Raw genomic sequence first — 21,201 nt, 5'->3', positions numbered from 1 at the left:
ATGGTATTCATAGTTGTAGAGGAGGATTTGAGGAAATAATAAGCAGAAGTATGTTGAAATGACTGCCAGTCTATCCAGAGGGAACCATAACCCCCCCCCCCCTTTCGTATCATGAGGGCCTGCCAGACGAATGCCTTGTTTCCCTGCCAGAATGACTCTGTCACTTGACCTGAGGAGTGCTTTGTGCTTTCTCGTTCCAGTGCTGGCCAGTTTACTTCTCTTTAGAGCTACAGTCTGTGCTTGGTTGTGCAAAGGAAGTGAAGCTTAAACAGAAAGGGCTTTGGGCTGCTCACTGTTCCATTCTGTTCCTCACAGACTTACTTGAGACAGGGGTTCAGGCATCCTAAGCTGCCCGGCTGTAGCGAACCCTGTTAGCCCTACATTTTTTTCTCTCTTCTTGTGAACCTGCAAAAGGTGGCATCAGTTGAAATACCACTGAGCCTGTATACTAAAAGTTGCCAAGGAGAATGCTGATGTGCTGGTGCTGCTTTCTATTGTGGTGCAGACAGCGCTGGTCTGTGTGGGAAGTGGTATGGGGAGGAAGGTCAGAAAGGACTGGGATTGATGGGCACAGGAACTATTGTTTACCCCTCTGAGTGAAGCGGTGTCTGTCACTGTTCTGGCTGACTCCAGGATTGGGGAAATAGCTTATCTTTATGAATCTTCTGTAACTCATTTTAGTATTTTAAAGATCTTTTAATTTCATCTTTGTGGTCACTCCCTTTTATTGCATCTCCTCCATACCTTAGATGTTGTAGCCCAAATATATACTTGGATGTATATCTATCTACTTACTTATCTGTGTATGTATGTATCTGTATGTGTGTATATGACTACCTTCCTGCCCCTGATGGAAGGCAGCTAAAACTCACTTAACTTGTGACTCTCTAAAAGGACTCCAAGCCATATAATTACTCATTTGCAGGCCCTGGAATCATTGCTCTTGGCTATGAGAATGAATTTTCATTCTGCTTTTTGCCTTTCAGGCCTTGGAGCACCAATGCAGTTCACCATGTATTTGCTATACCTTTGGGATTGTTCCCAGTTTCCCAGGGATCTCATTAGAGATGCCTTTAGGGTTCAACTCAGGAACTGAAGTTGTGCTGATGCCGGCATTTCAGCTGGATTTTTAAAAAGTTGTTTTGTATCGCTGCCTCAGCATTACTCCCTTTTATGAGATCTTTGGGTCACCCTGGGGTTCTAGATTATAAATGTGAAAGAATTCACTGTACTGAAAGAAAAGGAGTTTGTGACATGTTTTTACTTTCTCATCTTAGAAGTAGTTTGTTTTCCGAGAGATATAGTAGTATCTTCTTGCTTGACTCTTGGTTTTCCTCATAATACTTATCTAAAGCTTACTCTTGATTTGACTGTTTTTTCCTAGTCTTCAGTTTCTGCAAGTGGAACTAGACTTGGCCACACTATCCCTGGAATTGGCTCACTCCTCCTTACCTCTCTTGCATATTAAAATAATAATAATAATCATAACATTCTACTGTTGTGTGAGTAGGGATTATTTTGTTCCTCATACTGGTATCCCCAGCACCTAGCACAGTACCTGGCACATAGGCATTTACTATCTACTTGTTGATTGATTGATAGATTCTAATTGCCATGAGCCACATAGGTGAGAGTCCTATAAATTTTCAAAAGGCTGAAGAGAGGATTACATCCTGCCAGAGAACAAGAGGTTTGGGAGGGCGTTCATTGCTCTGTGTGTTTGACAGCATGACACTCAGCATGGTATGGAAAACAAATTGGATTTCCTGGTGAAGGATGAAGCTTTGGACAGCTGGCACTGGGGAGACTGTATTTTGGTTCTCCCTAGACAAAAATGAGAACTTAAAGATTGGTGGTAAATGCTCTTAATTTAAATGGAATGAGGGGAGTGGATTTGTGAGAAAAGTGAGGTGGCGGGAGTAGATTTGTGAGAAAAGTAGTGATTGTGGTCTGAAACCAGTGGAGCAGCTTGACCTCTTGGAGAGTATGTTGGTCAGTGAACATAGAAATGGCTGCATTTTCATAACTGTCCAGAATTGCTTAGATGAACAACCATTGTGTTTGTAGACAAACCCTGATCATGATGGTCAAGCTATTGTATATGCCTTGGATGTCTTTGATAAATATTGTGTGTGTGTATATACATATATATTTTTTTGATCAACAATATTCTGGAAGATAGATCAATCCCTATCTTAGACAAGAGCTGAGAGTGTCAATCTTTGGCATTCAAGGATTTTTTTATGTCAATTTTTATTTTGCTTTGCTTTTTGTACATGATCCAAGTAGCACTTGGAGTGAATGGACCTCTAGGTCATCCTGCTTTGGAAGAAGAACTCAACTGCTTTCCTTTACAGATGGCAGATGTGTCCAGTTGCTCCGGTAACTAATTGAGTTTCTTCTCTATGACCAGGTGGCATCCAAGTTGGAGGACACTGTTCAGTGCCTAGTGTCTGGGAACCAGATCTTTGAGCAGGCAGAATGCGAAGGTTCCAAATACTCATCTCGCAGAGAATAGTCCAGCTGTCCTGTGGTGCTGGACCGGATGAATTGTGAATGTTAATTACATTGATCAATACGGTGGCCTTGGTAACAGGCTTGTGGCTGCTGTAGAATCTGTTTACTCCAGGTTTGCAATAGGAAAGAGACTAAATTGGTTAGGGGAACATGATGTTCTGATCATGACAAGCTATATTGTAATGCCAGAGGAAGAAGCAAACTGGAAGTGGCTGACCCTATGGGCATCCCTGTGCCAGGATTTCCTAAGGAGAAATAGGAATATTTGGGGAGGTTTACTGCCCTTGTCTGCCACTTGTAAATGGATTGGGGTTGGAGAAGTAAGTCTTGGTTCTGCAGTGGAAGTGAGAAAGGAGTGCTAAAAGCTTAAAGACTGAAGAACACCCATTTGGGGAAGATTCCTCTCATTACATTCCTTGGTTATATTATTTGGATCTGGAAATTTGTGAAAAGAATATGTCTTGGCCCTGCCAGTCAGCCAAAGGAGCCCCTCCAGTCTGTCAAGTAGGGGGTTCAGAATTCTGCACATTCTCTTCTGGCTCCACAGGGAGAGGATTAGCTGAGTACAGGGCATGTTTGGAATGAGCTCACCTTGCCAATTCTTACTGAAATTGGATTGAGTTATTGTGAATGTAGTCTTGGATCTCTGTTAGACAAATTTTCTCGGTAATGTTCTTTTAAATCTTTTTTGATAGGTGTGCTGTCTATTCCTGGGCAGGTGGAATGGATTCTCTGGCATCCCTGCCTCTTTTTTCCTCTTCTTCATTAAAATAGAGATTTAAGATTATGCAGCAAAGCCAAAGGTACTAACATGAAGTCTTTTCCCAGAAATTGGGTAAAATCTGGACTGGAAGTTGCAATACAGGCACTACCTTGGTGGGCTTTTGAGGCCTTTGGGCTCTGTAAAAAGTGAAGGTTCTTCTCAAAGGAGAAGGGCCTGAAAAGGACTCTTACTATCTCATGCCATCCAACTCATTTTTCCACTCCAGTTTTCCATGCAGTAAGACATGATCTAAAATTGGCATCCTTATGACATGGAGAGCAGTCCTCAGTTAATGGCCTTCAACCATGAAATTCTTATGGCCACCAGTGAGAGCCTTGCTGAATCTGGAAGGGACTGACTGAAGATGAAGAACTTAGCATGGGTGGTAATTCACTCAAGCTAGAGATGAATCACCTAATCCTTTGCGCCATGTGCATAAAAGGGCAATATATGTTGAGAGTATAAAGAAGGGAGTTTCTTCCTAGTTTGGAGAATGAGCAGGACTCTTGCAACATTTCTTTTGCCCCTGGATACATATAATGTTCAAAAGACACTGTATGAAGTGTTGCTTGAGGCTGTCATTCTCTCACACCCAGCCCCTTACCCCTCACTTGCTTGCTAGAAACAAGTTGAAAAGCTGGCTAATCTGAGAAACTTTGCCTTATTAGTGTAAATATTAGTATTTATTAGTAAATGTATTAATTATTAATGAGCAATTTATTAATAAATATCAGTAAGAGCTGATGGTTATTATCTTGAAAGAACAGGCAAAACCTGCCTCAAGGTTAGTCTAGTGTGTGATGAACCACAGAGGCATGGATTAAATTCAGTTTGGAACTTGTAAGGAAGGTTTCTATAGAAAGACCAATTCAGATTTGGAGGCTGAAGACTGAGCCCTTTCAGTATTATAGCTGTCTCTTCTCATCACCCTCTATAGTCTGGTCTTAACTTAGATTTATAAATCTCCTCAAGATGGTCTATTTCAGTCATCTTCTGGTTTCCGGACCTTAAGGACCAAGTGGAATTTTCTGTGCTCACGAACAGATAGCTACATGCTTACTGTGTTTCAAGGCCGAAAGTCTTTTTAGGGGGAAACCTAATCCTCTGCTAAATACAGAGGGCATTTGAGTGCAATTGTTTTTCTTCCCTTCCCAGAAAACCACAAGGTTGAGGTGGGGGGTTGTATCCAATTCAAATTGGATTTTAGCATATGTATTCTAGGATCATAGCTCTAGAGCTGGGGAAGACCTTAGATTATAGGTAGCTCAACTTTTTTATTTTACAGATGAAGAAACTGAAACCCAGAGAGGTTTAGTAATTTAGCCAGTACCACAGGGGTAGTAAATGAAAGGCACAAGATTTAAACTAGGTCCTCTGACTTTGGAGCTAATGCTCCATGGGAATGGTGCTTTAAACTTTCCAGTCTCATAGAATGTAAAGGTCTCTCATTATTTGTGTAATTTGTGTTTTGAAATGACACTGCCTAATTTAGGGTAGATAACTGCATTGTTTTCTTTTAAAAATCATTTTAAAAGAAGATTTCTCTAGGGAGAAGTGATGATCTCCATCAGATGACTCAATGAAGTCTCAGACTTTGGGTAGTAATAACAGCTAACTTACAGCATTTACATCTAGGATTACAAAGGGCTTGATTTATATACATTGTCACTTGGTTTTCACAACCCTTCTATGAAATACACACTACAGGTATTAATACCCTTATTTTTACAGATGAGGAAGCTGGCCAAGAAGAAAGGTAGTGTGTTAGAAAGAGGACTGGACTTGGATTCAGGAGAAATGGAAAGTTGAAAACTGCCTCTGACACTTACTAGACTGTAGGCAGGTAGCAGGAGTAGAAGCTGACCTCTAGATAGGATGAGGTGTTTCACATTCTCTTCTATTTTTTTGTTCTCTTGATTTTGTTTTATTATTTCTTGGTGTTTTATAATATCACTAATTTCCCCTTGCCTAATTTTAGTTTTCAAGGAATTATTTTTTTAAGTTTTTGACTCTCTATTTCCAGTTGATTGACTTTTCATAATTTTCTTGATTGCTCTCCTGCAAGTGCCCACAGCTAGCAGGCTTCCCACCCCTCTGTTACTGTACTCACCATACCTCTTTCCTCTCCCTGCCCCCCCCCCCACAGCCCAGGACCACGTCTGGTCAGCACAACTGTGTTTGGCACCCCTCAACTGTGGAAGGTTATTCAATCTTCTACGCAGCTGTCTGACACCCCCTGCTCCCCCACTGTCTGTGGGGTGAAAGTTTCTGAGGCTCAGGCTGCCTCCCAACCCAGCTGCCCCCAGGACTTGTCTGTTGATTTCCAAGAGTGGGCCTGGAGGTGTTTGCACTTTACTCAGCTTGAACTTCCGTCCCTGGAAGTCGAGTCTTTCCTGGGGTCTTCTCAAGTTGTCTTAGAAGGACAGCAGCTTTACCTCCCACTTCTGTTTATTTCTGCTGCTCTGTGTTTACTCTGAGGTGATGTTCTCTCTTTCTGTGGAGGAAGTTTGGAAACCAAAAGTTTTCTGACCTACTCTGCCATCTTCCGAGAATGTTCTCTTAGGTAGGACTTTAAGATTTACAAAAGCACTTTTCATGGATAGTCTCCTTGGGAATGCACAATAACCCTATTAATTTGGTGCTGTCTTACAGTGGTGAAGTGATAGCTGGCTTTGGATGTAGGCCTCTCCTGATGTCAAATCTTAGTGATCTTCCCATTGAAACACATTGCCTAAGCCCCTGAAGTTATTAAAGTCATTCTTTTCTAAGGCCACGTTACATGGGTGAGCCATTTCTGAAAAACATCATGTAACTTGGCATTGTAACAAGAGGCATTAGTTCTGTGGAAAATTGCTGAGACAAGGACTGGCTGCTACTCAGTTTTGATCACCTTACTTCATTTAATGTTTTGAAAATAACTTTTTTGAATTGTCGGATATTTGGCTTTTTCCCCACTGTCCTCTTCCCTCCTTACAAGGGTAGGGAGTATAGAGGTAGGGGAGTGGAATCCCTTGTAACACATAAGTATAATCGAACAAGACACATTGGTCGTGTCCAAAAATTGATGCCCTGTTCTGAATAGTAGTTCATCACCTCTTTGTTAGGAGATAAGTAACATTCTTTGTCATCAGTTCTTTGGAATCGTGTTGATCAGAGTATTTCATGTAATTTTAAAAAGATATCGAAACTTAAGATTATTTAATGGAATTAATAGTGTTATCAAAACCCTAATAGAGAAAGGGTCCCTAGTAGTGGGAGAGGGATGTAGAAATAATGTAAAGGCATTGAACACAGTTATAGGATCATAAGGTCTTAGCTCTAGAGGTAGACAGGGCCTCAATGGCCTTCTAATCCAATCCCTTTTTTTTTTTTAACAGGGGAGGAAACCAAGGTGACCTGCCCAGAGTCACAAAATAACCCTATCAGGAGTACTAGGTCCTTTCAAATCCAGAACGATACCCTTCTGTACCCTAGTATTTGCAGTTTTCCCCAGTAAGCTCTTTGAGGGCATGGACCTTTTTAGTTTTGCCGTTATGCGCCCGAAGCCTGGCGTACTTAATAAATGCTTAGTCTTGTGTCATCGATGATGGCAGCTACCTGTCTCAAACTCATCTCAGTGCCTTTGCCATGCTACTTAGGTTGCAAGTCTGTTATAAAATAAATGTGAATCAGAGAACTGTAATTCTGAACATTGATCATAGTATATAAAGTATGTATTTACGTGCCAGTATAATATGAAACTGTGTAATTGAAGTGGCAGATCTCAAGGGCAGATAATAATAATTTTTTAATTATTTGACCTTTCCCCCTCAACTTCAGTGCATTCAGTATTTCCATTAAATCAGAATTTATATGGAAAGATTAATTGGGGATTTTCATTGTTTGTCTTGTCTTCTCAATAGATTATAAGCTCACTGAAGGTGGCAGCCTTGCTGTATACTTTTTGTATGCTTCTCAGACACTAGTTAGTCCCATTGATTTCAGATGGAAAACTTTCTCTATAGATGCAATATAACCAAGTTAATAATAGTAACTGCTGTACTTCTGGGATGAAAAATGTATTATCATGTATTTTCATTTGTTGTTAAAGTGGAATTGACTGAGAGATGTGTACAGTCATCCATTTGTTTTAAATGTTTCCTGTTCTCTAGAATTCCAGTGATACCAGATGACCCAGTAAAATCACCCAAACTACGTACTGTTGGTCCTTAAAGAAGCTGGAATGGAAATATTTTAGTCTTGTTCTGTACAGATGGTATTCTCCAACCTATTCACATTTGCAAACAGCAACATTTTACTACCCTAGTTATTATTTAATAGATCCTTAAAATCAAATTTGTTTTCTCTGCTGTTGCACTCTCATTGTGTTTTCCTCCTGTTCTCTTTAACTTCATGCTTTTTAAGGAGTGATAACATGATTAAAAAGCAGGTGTTCTGTTCTGTTCACTTGGTTGAGATTATTGTCTACTGTTGGGAAAAGCTGCCCTGTTGCTCTTCAACTGCCATCTGTGAGAAGATAAAGTTCTTCTGTAGCTCATTTCTCTTGACACTTGGTGTCTTTCAGCTTTAGTTAAGCATGACCTCTCTGATATTCCAGTGGTTCTATGATCTTACTTACTGTAGTTTTTTCTTCAACAATTCAGAGTACAGGCTCTCATGGGTTGTCCATTTTCTAATTCTTGTCCATGCCCTTCAATGAGTTTGCACAACTCACCTTTCCTAGAAGATGGTCTGATTCACAGCCGTGATTCATTCTCTCAAGCAGTATGACAGTAGGTTTGGTTTGTTGAAGAACAACTTTTAATACCGCATCAGTGAGGGTGCCATGTCAGAGGAAGGGAAGTTCCGCCTTTACAATCTTCTTAACCTCTTACCTAAGAAGCTATGTAGCTGACTACTTGGTAAAATGTTAGAAAGCCTAAGTTCCTTCTAGACTTTGGCCCTGGTATCTGATAGCTTAGTTTTTGCCCTAAATTATTTCTCAGAAGTACAGTTCCTACTAGAGATTTGCCTGTGGTGTGTGTGTGTGTGTGTGTGTGTATATATATATATATATATATGTATATATATATGTATATGTGTGTGTGTGTGTGTATGTGTGTGTATATGTATACACACACACACACACACACACACACACACACCCCCACCCATAAGCACCTGGCAAACCTTTATTTTGAAGAGACCATCACAGTAAACACTAGCATAAATTTAACTTATTATGGCTTTCATTGATTGTAGACTCACAAACTTGGGAAGTAGAAGAGACTTTAAAGATTATGTAGTTTATTGGACCCCAACCACCTACCCAAGGTGATATAAGTAGACAATTAAGTTGCAAATTTGGGTAATGATTTTATTGCAAGTGTTACAAATGAAGAAAAGAAGTTGAACTAGACATAGTGAGAATGAGATGACAGTAGGGATAGCCTGCATGGCACTTCCAAAAAACATTAAAGTCAGCAAGCATTTTAAATGCTTACTATATACCAAGCAGGGTGTTAAGCCCTTGGGACACAAAGAGAGACAAAGAAAACCAAACCAAAAAAATACCATCAGTTCCTTACTTTAAAGAGCTCATGTTCTAATGAGAGAGACAACATGTAAATGGCTGGGTACATACAAGATAGATACTGAGTAGATGGAAGGTAATCTGTAAGGGGAGCTTTCAGCTAGGAGGTTGGGAAAAGCGTCCTCTAAAAGGTGGTCTTTAAGAAAGAAGCCAGGGACACCAAGTGGCTGAAGTGAGGAAGGAGAGCATTTTCAGGCATGGAGATGGTCAGTGCAGACACAGAGATGGGAGATTGGGTGTCACGGCCCAGGATCTGCAAGTAGCTGGATCAAAGAGCATGTGGAAGGAGAGCCTTGAGGCAGAGAGACCAGGTAGGTGGCTGTGACAGTGGGCCAGATGATGAACATCTGAGCTAGGACTGTGAGTGGAGAGAAGGGGACATACATGCAAGAATCGTGCAGGTACAATCAACAAGACTGGGTGTATGGGGTGAGGGAAAAGGGGGAGGAGAGGATGACACCAAGGCTGTGAGCCTGGGTGTCTGGGAGGGTGGTGGTACCCTTAACAGGCATAGATAGGAACGCTTGGAAGGAGAGAGAATTTAGGGGGAGAGATGGAACTTGTTTTGGACGTGGTGAGTTTGAAATGCCAATGGGAAATTCAGTTCCATGTGTCCAGGAAGCAGTTGAAAATGCAGGACAGTAGCTCAGAAGAAAGAAAAGGGCTGAATGTATGGACCCGAGAACCATTTGCTTAGAGATGGGGGCTCGGGAAAGGAAGGGGATAAGCATTTATGTAGCACCCACTATGTGCTGGCGGCCCCTGTGCTGAGTGCTTTTGTGACTATGATCTCATGTGATTCACAACAGCCCCGCGAGGCAGGTGCTGGACAGAACCTTAGGGCACGCCTGAGCCTGTGGACCTGAGGTGGATGAAGAACCAGAAACAGGGTCACTGAGAAGGGCATTTGGAGAGACAGGAGATCTAGGAGGGAATAGTGTCCTAGAAACGGAAGCAAATATCCAAGAAGAAAAGGTGACCAACAGTGTCAAAGGTTGAGGAGATGAAGAAAAGAGCATGAGACTTGGCCATTAAGAAATTGTTGGTCTTTTGGAAAGGGAAGTTTCAGTTGAATTGTGGGATTGGAGGCCAAACTGCTGAGGGTTTGGAAAAGAGTGAGAAGAGAAGAAGTGAGAGTATAGACACTTTTTTCAAGTTTAGCCCCAAATGGAGAGGAGAAATATAAGATGATAGTGGGGAAGGTAGGATCAAGTGAGGGATGTGTGTGTGTGTGTGTGTGTGTGTGTGTGTGTGTGTGTGTGTGTGTTTCATTGTTTTGAGGCTGTCTCCCTGTCTCTCCAAGACTGGAAGTCCAGTTGCCTCTCAGGGGCCCATCTCGCTACTGATTAGCACAGGTTACTTTGACCTGCTCCATTTCCAGTCTGGGCTGGTTTGTTCCTCCTTAGTCAGATGATGATCTCCCTTCTCCCACAAAATGTATTGGTGCTGGACTTAGTGGTAGACACCTAATTGGCTTTTTATTCCACCAAAACTCAAGTCATCCACCAGCTTCAGTCTTCCTGGTAGCAGGAATTCCAGGTGTGCACCACTGCACTTGGCCCAAGTTAGAGTTTTAGGCAGGGAGACGTGGGCATGTTTATAGATAGTTGGTAGATAGAGAGAGCTGGAAGTTCAGAGAGAAAAGGGAAGGGAGGGAAGGTGATGGTGGGGGGAACCTGCTGGAGACAACAGGAAGGGATGGTATCAAGGGGGCACTGGAGAGATTTAGAGAGGTTTGTCTTGTTAAGAAGAAAGTACTACCTCTTCATGAGACACTAAGTTGGGGGATAGGGAAACATATTGTTGTGGGAAAGGGAAGAGTTCTCGGTGAATGCTCTTGTTTTTTGGGTTTTTTTCTTTGTGAAATATATGAAGTGCCTAATTGAGGAAGAAGGGGGTGCCAAGGGAGGCTTGAGAAGAGATAAAAAAAAGTTTGCAGTAGCTGCTGGAGTGAATGGGATAGTCAGTCAGTTAGGGAGGTGTAAAAGGATTGCCTTGCTGCTGTGAGATTAAATAGCAGATTTGTCGTGAATTCAGTAGAGTTTCAGTGGAGTTTGGCAAGATGTGATTAGAGGTAGGACAAGGGGGCAGGGAATTTGGAAGTAGAGAGTAGTATACAGGGGAGAAAGTGTAGACATTATTGGTGTGATAGCTTGGAAGAGAACTGAGAGGTGACAGGAATGGAGGTCATGGTGAAGATGAAGGATATGACTTAAGGGTCATAAATGAGTGGGAAATACGGATTGATAAAGGATTATGATCCGATAAAGGAATTTCAGAGTTCACGATCAAGGGAGTGGAACAGTGGCAAGATAGAGGAAGGCTGTGACCACCTGTATATAGTGGAGGAATAGGTCATGAAGACTGAGTAGATTGAGGAACTGGGAAGTTAGGGTATCTGAGGGAGCATCCTTGTATATGTTGAAGACTCCTAATATGAGGGCAAGAAATGGATAGGAGTGAAAGACTGTGAGCCAGGCACTGTTGTTTGTCCTTCATTCTCAAAGAGGACCATGACATTGGGAAGGTGATGTCATGACTTGCAAGTGTATTGGATTTAAGTGAGGCAGAGCTGTGCAAAGTCACCAGCCTCACTCTCCTCCAGAGCCATCTGTGTCCAGTGGCAAGATATAGATCAGGAGGACTGGTAATGGCCCAAGATGCAGTGGGAAACCTTGACCTTTTTAAGCTAAGGTCTTTTCCAGGTCTCAGTTTGTCTGAGGCAACATCCATTCAGTGATTAGGTTAAGTAAGAAATGAGGCAAAGAATGGCTTCTTTTACCTCGTCAAAAAAAATCTGGAAGGGGAATACCCTCAGGGTTTCTGGCCAAAACAGAAACCATTTCTAAATTTACATTCACTCTGAGCCTTCAGAACCCAAACAATGACCCAGGTAGGCTTAGGCTGGGACCTATTGCTGGCCAGTTGGTGAGAGTCAGAGTGATTTAGGTTTAACGTATGGTCCTTAGAAAAAGAAATCTAGCCTATAAACCCCAAGATATCTTTCAAAGTTTCAGTGATCAAAATTTATATTCCTTTGGGCAGAGCACCCGTAGGTAAGGGTTTGATTCCCTATGTGAACAGAGAGAGAGGAGGGAGAAGGAGGAGGAATAAAAAGAAAGAAAGGAAGGAAGGAGCAAGCTACACTGCCCAACTGGAACTGGAACTGGCTGGTTGGGTCCCCAGTGGGGCAGCTATCACTACTCGCAGGTTGTTGTTTGTCCTTCCTTTTTGAAGAGGACCAGGACTTAGGGAAGGTGATTGAGGCATTGTACAAAGTCACTAGCCAGGCATTGAAGTCATTGAGGAAAGAAGTAGAATGTCCTGGGGGATGACCAATAACAGCCACGAGGATTTGGATTGCGTGATAAATTTGAATAGTATGAACATTAAAGGAGGAAAGGTTGCTTAGTGAAGGAGGTAGAGGGAGAGCCTGAAATGGATGGGGAATGAGGAGTATTCCAACTTCCCTTCTGTGACTGGTGAGGGAGAGAAAGTGTAGCCAGTACTGGAAAGGATGGTGGGGAAAGTTATATTATCAGGAGAGAGGTGTGTGTCAGTGAGGGCTAGAAGATGGAAAGAGTGAGAAAGGAAGAGGTTTAAGATAAAAGGAAGTTGGTTATTATTAGCATTCTTAGCTGCTATATCAAATTGTTGACTCATGAATGAGCTTTCAGCCCACTGAAACCTCCAGATCTCTTTCATATAAAGAGCCTGGTCAGAAATATATATATATCCATATCCAACGTGGAAATTTGTTTTGCTTGACATGTTTGTAATGGATTTTATTTTTTTTTAACCCAAGCCTAAAACTTCACATTTATTCTTATTAAATTTCATCCTACTGGATTTGGTGCAAGGCTCTAGCCTGTTAAGATGATTTTGGATCCTAACTGCCACCCATTGTGTTAATGATCCCTCCTACTTTGGTGTCACCTGGACATCTGATCAGTAGGCCCTAAATGTGTATCCAAATCATCTGCCATGGACGAATACTATGGAAGATTTATATAAAGGCATAGACAGAAATGACACAGAAGAAAGGCGTCTTGGTGGGGTTATGATCTACACTGGTGGTAAGAGTTTTCTCACTCATGAAATCATAGATCTAGCAGATGTCTAGGAGGAAAACAAAATAATCTCATTTTCACTGTTTCCCAACCAATATGAATACTCTTCAGTATATCATAAAGTTCCATTGTTCCATTGTCCTGAATTTATTTCCCCATAACTGTGATCTAGAGATTTGTGATAGGGATGACTTTGGTAGGGAGAGAAAAAGGAAGCTGGCAAACTGTTGGTCTGTAGTATATGTGTACCATAAATCTATGTGTGATTGGGACTAGAAAGTGTGAATGCCCAGGAGGTTAAATGAAGAGAGAGCTGTAACGCTCCCCAGGTCTAATCCAGCACTTTTCATAGGGGTGTAGAGGTCTGCTATAGTGGAAGCAGCGTGAGACCCCGCTAGAAGACCTTGGTTTGGGGCCGGACTTGTCCACTAAGTCAGTTCTCTTCTTACCCAGTGTCCTCATCTGCAAAGTAGGGATAATATTACATTGCTCATGTCACAGGACTGATGAGGAAAGTTCTTTAAACTGTAGTCAGTATATTAACATGAGTAATAGTAGTTACAAATTGGAGTTGTTCAGGAGAAACTTTCCATGTTGGAATGGACAAGTATTCTTTATTGCTCTTCACACCCTCTGTACTGTAGGCAGTTTGTGGGCTTGAATTGCTTGTTCATCCTCACCAGAACACTTAAGGCAACTAAGTGTGGTTTTTTTGTTTTTGTTTGTTTTGTTTTGTTTTTATGAAGGAGAGGATGGGTAAGGCATGAAAGCAAACAATGCTGTCCTGAAGCAGAGGTTCACATGATCTATGCTTCACCTTTTCTTCCCATCAGCATTGACAAAAGAGAATCAGGTTGAGTCCCATTTTGAAGGGAATGTTCCTCCCGGCGGTGTGTGGAATTGGACTCTAGCTGTGTGTATGTTGTATCCTGTTACTATTGAGACATGGCCTGGGAGAGGAGTGGGGGTGGGGGGAGGCATGCTCAGATTAGTCAGCCCCCTTCTACCAGAACTCAGGCCCCATCTGGGGAGACTGAGAACTTAAGAAACTTGAGACAGGGAAAGGGCAGAGCTGGTACGTGGGCAGGGAGCAGCCAGAACCTGCTGAGACTCAGAAGACCAGTTTACGTGCTGGGAACAGAAGAGGTGGTTGCAGAATAGTCGTGAATTTTATTGACTGGCCTAAACATTCATTGAATTTTCTAAGGAGCTGTGCCAAAGATTGCCTGGTGTTGGAGAAGAGGGAACTTTGAGAAGAGTCACTTTATTGTAGATCATACTGGGATACAGCTTACACTAAGGCTTTTGGAGTTCTTGTGAGATGAGAGTTGACTCAGGCTCTTGTAAGTATGAGGAAGATTGATAGTTACAGGAATCTGCTTTCAATGTCCTGTGAGAATGCAGGGGAGGGAGGGGCCAGAGTGGACCATGGAGCTAGGTTTGGGGGAGATGCAGTCTCTGCCCTTTTGGAGCTTAGCAGGAAGGTGAGTCATTGGGCAGTGACTATATTGAGAGGGACATCAGACTTCCTGGAGGTGAGTGCCTTTCCCCAAAATGTGCCCTGTGCACAGAGTAATTAGTTGAATTATATAGCAAGCGTTTCCTTGCAACCTTGAAATAGGTAGCGTGAGTATTAGCTGTATTTTATAAAAGACATTGAGACTCTGAGATGTTACAGACCAAAGTATCTGAGATGAGATTCAAATCGTAGTCTCCCCATGCCCACTCTTTTCTGTTAGGCTGGCCCACTGCTCAGCTACTGCTCTAAGACTCTTGCAGCTGTTAGCTTTTCTGGATTTCTCATGATCCCTTATTTGACCTGTTATCAGCCTTGTCACTTGATGTTGAGTTACATCCAGAGTCAGTGCTGCTTTAGCCAGGCCTTTGGCATTCTCTGTCTTGGCTCTATTCTCAAAACCCAGTTCCCAAACTAGAGACAGTTTGCTACTGTAATAGTTGATCTATTCCAAGGAATTTCTTTTGAAATACTTAGGCTAAACATGATCTGCTTTTTAATTATCTTGATCACAGCAAATAAAACTGGATTTAGGCTTGATGTTTAGGGGAAAGGGCCAGACTGACCTGAACTTTGCTGACATGATGTTACCTTGAGTAGGATTTTGGTGTTCTTATTTATTCATATGTGAATGAGGCTTTTTAGGAGTTGTTAGACATACAAGCTAAAGAGTTTTAAGTAAAAAGCAAGTCTATTCATGAATGCCTTATTAACTTTAAACTCTTTTGTGAGTATCAGAACACGCTTCCTTCCCTTTTCCCTCCCTCTTCCACCCGAGGTAGTCTTTTAAAGTGCTAGATATAAGAGAAATAGAAGCAAGGTATTTAGTTAAAATACCCTGCTTGACTAAACTTGACTATAGTTAAGCAACTGTCAGTTGTGGAACTCGATTGGTGACTCAGACCATTTTTGGTCCTTGTTCTTTCACTTAAATTTTCATATGTAGCTGGTAAACTTAGGGAGCTCCACCCCCTTGAAAGGCTTTTCTTGAGATCAGGTTCCACTTAGAGAACTTGTGACATCAAAAGGTTACTTTTGGGCTGTGGTGTCTTTCTGTTTATCACATGAAGGTGAACGAGTGTGAACCAGTGTTGGTGACTGGCATCTCTACCTCTGGCTGTGATCATATCCAATGGAGCTGGCAGGCCAAGGAAAAGATGGGATTAAATGTTGGGCCTATCAGCATCATGAGAAGACAATCATTAATTCTTTGTCATGGTTTATTGGGCTTCTGTGCACTTCATATTTGACAAGCATCTGTTTTTGAGAGATGGGGAGGTTGGGGGCAATATACTGGATTAGTAAACTGCTTGTGATGCTGTCTAATATTTTTAGTTTGGACAGATTTTGCTAAGCTCTAGAGTACTGATGAGCTCTGTTAATACAAGTATGGAGATAATAGCTGTTAATTCATTCCTCAGTTGCTGTAAAGAAATATGTTGCTGACTTTCCAAAGACTCTTTTTAAAAACAATTTAAATCTAAAGTCTAATTGCAAATGACACCTCCCTCCTCTACCCCAAGGGTAGGTGGTGTCTGGGAACATGCCCAGAACTTTGTGAAAAGAGATGAACTGGAGAGGGAGACATAACAGCAGTGAGAGGAGAGCAGCTTCCGGATGTGCTGGCACGGGGAGGCTGGGGAAGGGAGAGCTGCCATAGCAGGCTGTTGGGAGGTATTGATTGATTTGACTGCGTTTTGTTGTTTTTCTCACCAAAAATAACAGCATATCAGGACAAAGGATACTACCTAAGAACTGGATATAATCTCTTTAGTAAAACTAGCTTTGCTGACTGTTTAAGTCATGTGATACTGACGGGGAAATCCTATCTGGAAGGGCAAATGCTGACCTGTGGAACACTTCAATAAGAACTTTCTAAAAGGCAGCTGTGCTGTTGGCATTTAAGCGATTTTAAAATTAAAGTTTTAACACCAAACCAAAAAAGTATCCTTTGGCTCGGCTTGCAGGCCAACTTGTTAATCAAGCTCTAGTGCCAGTGTGTACGTGTCTGTGGTGGAGTTCTTGTTTCATGAATATTAGGGGTAACTTTACTTTCTTGGATGAGTAGCAGGTTTTTCCTTAGCCCATGTTCCCATACTGGGTTTGAGTTTACTAATTAAGAAAGGTGACTTGGTAATGTTCATATGAAGTTGAAAAGGTTTTGGGGGAAAAAAATGGAAAGGGGGTGGGGACCATTCCCATACTTGCCTTTAGAAATTGTCTGAGCTGAGACCTTCCAAGAACCACAATATGGCTCTCTACTCCCTCCCTTTACTCCCCAGACTTAGCTAGCATAAACATATCTTTCCAATTACATGTTACGTTAAACAGGATTTTAAATAAATGTGTTTAGGCTTTGGTCTTCAGGGTCCTGACCTTTCATTTTTGTTGATGCTTTATCCACTTATAATTCTGTGTTGATTTTATTATACAGAGGTTTGAAAGCCTGTGACTGTGTTGCCACTGTGGGATAGTCCTGCCTTGTGGTTTACTGCTGCACATTCTGGTCATTCCTGACCTTCATATGGCTTCATGCCTGTTCAGTCTTGGATTGGTACATATCTAGCTGCCTAAGTAATACTTTCAAACCTGCTCCTTAGGAACAGGGGCTACCATGTGGATGCATGCATGTAAAAGGAAGTGGGGTGCTTTTATAGCTTTAACCAAATAAAATTATTATTTCTGGTTTGAAGGTAGATATGTATCAGTAATTTGTAAAGATGGCTTCAGAGATTTTGGGGGGGGAGGGATATCTGATTTAGTAGTTGGCCTAGCAGAAAAGGTTTGTTTTGCTTTGCTTTGTTTTTAGATAAGAAATAAGGTGTATATACATACAGAAAAGCTTCATTAATTCACACTAGAGTAATGCGTTATGTAATTCAGGAATTTTTCTTTGTACTATCTTAAAAAAAGATTTTAAAAGTAAATGAATAATGTAAATGAGATTTTAGGAGGAATAGTTAAACTGTTTAATAAAGTTAACTGTTCCCTGAATTTCAGAAAGTCATAATCAAATAACATAAACCATTCTTTTCTATTCATTAAGGCCAGTCTCTTAAGGAACTTTATAAGGCAACACATTCTAGTTACTGTATGTTCTTTTATACCTCTGCTTAATTTTTGAAATGCTCTATAATTTAAATTTTTACCAATTCAGGTTATTTGTTTTTTTCTGTATGTTTTCTTGTATTGGCATTCTGATATTTCAAGTCTTTCCTGGAGTTTCTAAGAGTTTCTAAGGCTTCACTATGTATTTTATAAAGTAACGAAAATCTTTGGGTTTACAGAAAGATCTTTGCTTCTAATATCTCCATGTTTCACAGTCATAACTAAGCTACTATTTCCCAGAAGGATTGTAGTGAGCCTCAGGACAGCAGAGTGCTAAGGGAGATGTTCATAAAGAAGAAAGGAGATTGCTGACAATTGGTATTTAGAGGGAGGGTTGGACAAAAGGGAAATTGATTTAGTTAAATATTATTAAAGTTTGGAGGGGGGGTACAGGAAGGAGGAAAAATATTGGTATTCAGATTAAAAAACAATTTGTAAAAGTTGTCATGGGGTCTGAGGCAGAAAAGCTTCCAAGCTGTCTGGTCAGAGAGAGGAGAAAGTGACTATAACAGGTACTTGGGGACCTGTTCTCCCCTGACTTCTGGTAGTAAAATTGTCTAGCTTAGTGAGGATCATATATTTTCCTACAAGCCAAAGTTGTATGTTGTCCTATTTAATAAACGGGGGCACATTTCACAGCATTGCTTCCTTACTATAGTATCAGGGATGGCATGGAGGAATTTTCTGGAAGCAACTGGGACATTTCCTGTGTGGTTTTTAACTTTTTCTCTTTATCCCATAGCAAATTCAGTTTGCTGATGACATGCAGGAGTTCACCAAGTTCCCTACCAAGACTGGCCGAAGGTCCTTATCTCGTTCCATCTCACAATCCTCTACGGACAGCTATAGTTCAGGTAGGTAGGGAGTTCACTTTAATGCTAATTCCAGGTTTCCATTCCCAATTTATTTGCCATGGAGTTCACTCTGCCCATCTTGAATATGAAAATACAAAGCCGGTAGCATTAGTATTACTGCACATCTTTGTGCTAGTGATTAGAAATTGGTGGAGGGGAAATGTCTTTTCTCCTTTCAGCTGGGCTGGGACAGGTTCCCCTGTTAACCCAGCCACATTCCAGGGGGAGCTAATGAGAATGTCTGACAGAAGAGGCTTTGAAACAGAAGTACGTGCTCAGTCCAGAACAATTAAAAAAAAATAGACTTTGACCAACTGTGTTGTTGGACCTTCCCCATTCGAGCCCAAGGCTGCTTGAGTTAGGGGAATAGATATTGATTTGAACATTTGAACTCCTTTAATTTGCAAAGGTAATATTTAAATCGAAGCATGTTTCCCAGAATGTTCCATATGAATATTTGTATATTCTGCGGTTTGAGGAAAATTGTAATGTAAAGTATTGTACGTTGTTTATTATAATCCCTTATGTAAGGAACCATTCAATAAATTCTTTATTGAATTTGTTGTTGGGAAAAAATTTCTCTCTCCAGATGAAGTTGTTTCCTTTTTAATCAGGTAACAAAAACTATATTACCCAAAATGTTTCTCTTTCTGCTTTTGCTGTTGAGAAAATTGGAGCTAAATTTCAATGTTCATCTATAACTATCTTATCCTAGGAGTCCGGTAACATTTATCTGGTCCTTTTAACTGGTTTTTTGTCTGTTTTGATTTTCAGAAGTCTTATGCTTAAATATAGACTCTTTCAAATATGTGTCTCTGTGTACATATATACATAAGTACATAAATACAAATAGCAAGTATGTATATATTTCTTCCTTTGACTGACTTCATTATTGACAGGAAATTGACAGGAAGCCATCATCTGATGGCTTCATGAGAAGGCAGGTACTTCTGTAGGCAGCTACTTTTCCAACTATTCAGACCCTGATTCTGACTTCAAACTCAACTTTTCTTTTCCCTTGGGGAGAAAATGCGCTGCATATAATTCATTTTTAACCAAAGGCGTCATGACTCTCATTGTGCCTTTCATTCACAAACATTTATTAAGTGATTACTGTGGGACTTGGAGAGATAAAATGAACATACTAAGGTGGCTGTTGAGGTCCCAAATGGTCCCTATTCTGCTGGATCTTATAGATAAGACAAACATGGATAACTATAATATATTGCATAATAAATGTGTTAGAGGGTCAGAAAACATACATATGAGGTCTGGAGCGGGGGGGGGGGAAGGTCATAGCAACCAGGATATCTGGAAATGCTTCCTGGAGCAGATGGTATTTGAATTGGACTTTCAGTGATGCTAAGCAAAGCAGGTAAGGAGTGGGAGGAAGGGTATTTCAGATGTAGTTAACAATGTGTTTGCCTAAGGGGCAAAAGATAATATAGTTAGTTGAAGTATTAAGAGAGCATAGTGAGGAGTAATAGGTAAAATGAAGCTGGAAAGGTACAGTGCCATTAGGTTGTGCAAGGTCTGGACAGCTGGGCTCAGGACAGTGAACCTGTTTTACTTTTTCAAAAGAAATCACAGGATCTTTTGTTGATCATCTTTTTCCCTGTTTCAATGCCATAGGACATTTAGTACAGCCTGTACTTCATCAAAAATTCCATTGACACCATCACTGAGAGCAGTCATCTAGTTTCCAGCTTTTATCACACATTACTTTCATTCCTGCATCCTATATTCCAGCCAAACTGCCCTTGCACACAACATTCTCCCTTTCCTTCTCTGTGCCTTTTCAATAGATCTTCCCCTGGCATAGGATGTACTCCTTCCTTACCTTTGCCTCTTAGAATCCCAAGCACCATTTTCTGCATGAACCCCTTCCTAATGCCTCCAGCCCCTAGGATCCTCCCTCCCAAAGTACTTTCTATGTATTTTGCATATATTTTATCGACATTTGTTTATAGACATAGCTATCCTGAGAGAATGTCAGCTCTTTGAAGGAAAGGATGGTTTCATTTTGGTCTTTGTATCCCCCATTGCCTAACACAATGTTTGGAACACACTAAGTGCTTAATAAATGTGTGTTGATTGATTGACTGCACCTAAAGATGACCAGTGTTACCTTATGAAATAGTAGCTCATTCTCCTTTTGATCATCTCCAGTTGTTAGAAAGTTTTTCCCCACAGAGGGCCAACATTCTTCTTTCTGCAGCTGTCATTTCTCAGTCCTTGTCCTGTCCTTTGAATCTGGTTAAAAAAAAAAAAAGGCTTATTCCTCTCACTCATGATAGTCCTTCACATACCTGAAGATAGCTATCAGTTCTCTCTGAGGCTTCCCCAGCTAAATCTCCCTTATTCTTTTAACCGATCTTTGTTTGACATGATTCTCAGGTACCTCCCAATCCAGATTGCCTTCCTTCATATGCTCCAAATAGTTGATATCCTTCCTAAGTTGTGTTGAGAAGTAAACCCAATAACTATAGCTCTCTTGGTGTTTTATCTTACTAATAAACTATAAGCTCAGTGATGGGAGGGACATGTCCTAGCCAAAGTATCTTCACCAGTGTCTGGTACAGTGCTAGGTGCACTTAGTGTTTGTAGGCTGGATGAATTAACTTGTGGAATGTAATCCAAGTATGGTGTGAGCAGAAGAGAGTCTCCTTTATTCTGGACATTCTCCACATCTCTTCATGCTTTCTGAGATCACCCTGTGCTTTTGGACTGCCGTAGTTCATTACTGACTCTAGCTGCACTTGGAGTTCACCAAAACGCTTACTTAGATCTTCTTTTGAGGG

General features: G+C 41.1%; 1 protein-coding gene across 4 annotated transcripts in view; it reads left to right on the top strand.

Annotated features, from left to right (window-relative positions):
• Positions 1-21,201, top strand: part of AHCYL1 (adenosylhomocysteinase like 1) — a 47,093-nt gene that overhangs the window by 9,975 nt on the left and 15,917 nt on the right. For all 4 annotated transcript variants that reach the window (XM_021000916.2, XM_021000923.2, XM_078154975.1 and 1 more), the window contains exon 2: positions 18,289-18,400. In XM_021000916.2, the coding sequence (XP_020856575.1) occupies positions 18,289-18,400 (112 nt within the window). The remainder of the gene's footprint in view (positions 1-18,288; positions 18,401-21,201) is intronic.

This window comes from Phascolarctos cinereus, unplaced genomic scaffold (assembly GCF_003287225.1).
Source record: "Phascolarctos cinereus isolate Bilbo 61053 unplaced genomic scaffold, phaCin_HiC Scaffold_5;HRSCAF=322, whole genome shotgun sequence".
NCBI lineage: Eukaryota > Metazoa > Chordata > Mammalia > Diprotodontia > Phascolarctidae > Phascolarctos > Phascolarctos cinereus.
The sequence above is the reverse complement of the archived record's forward strand: the minus strand, read 5'-3'. Positions and strand labels throughout refer to the sequence as shown.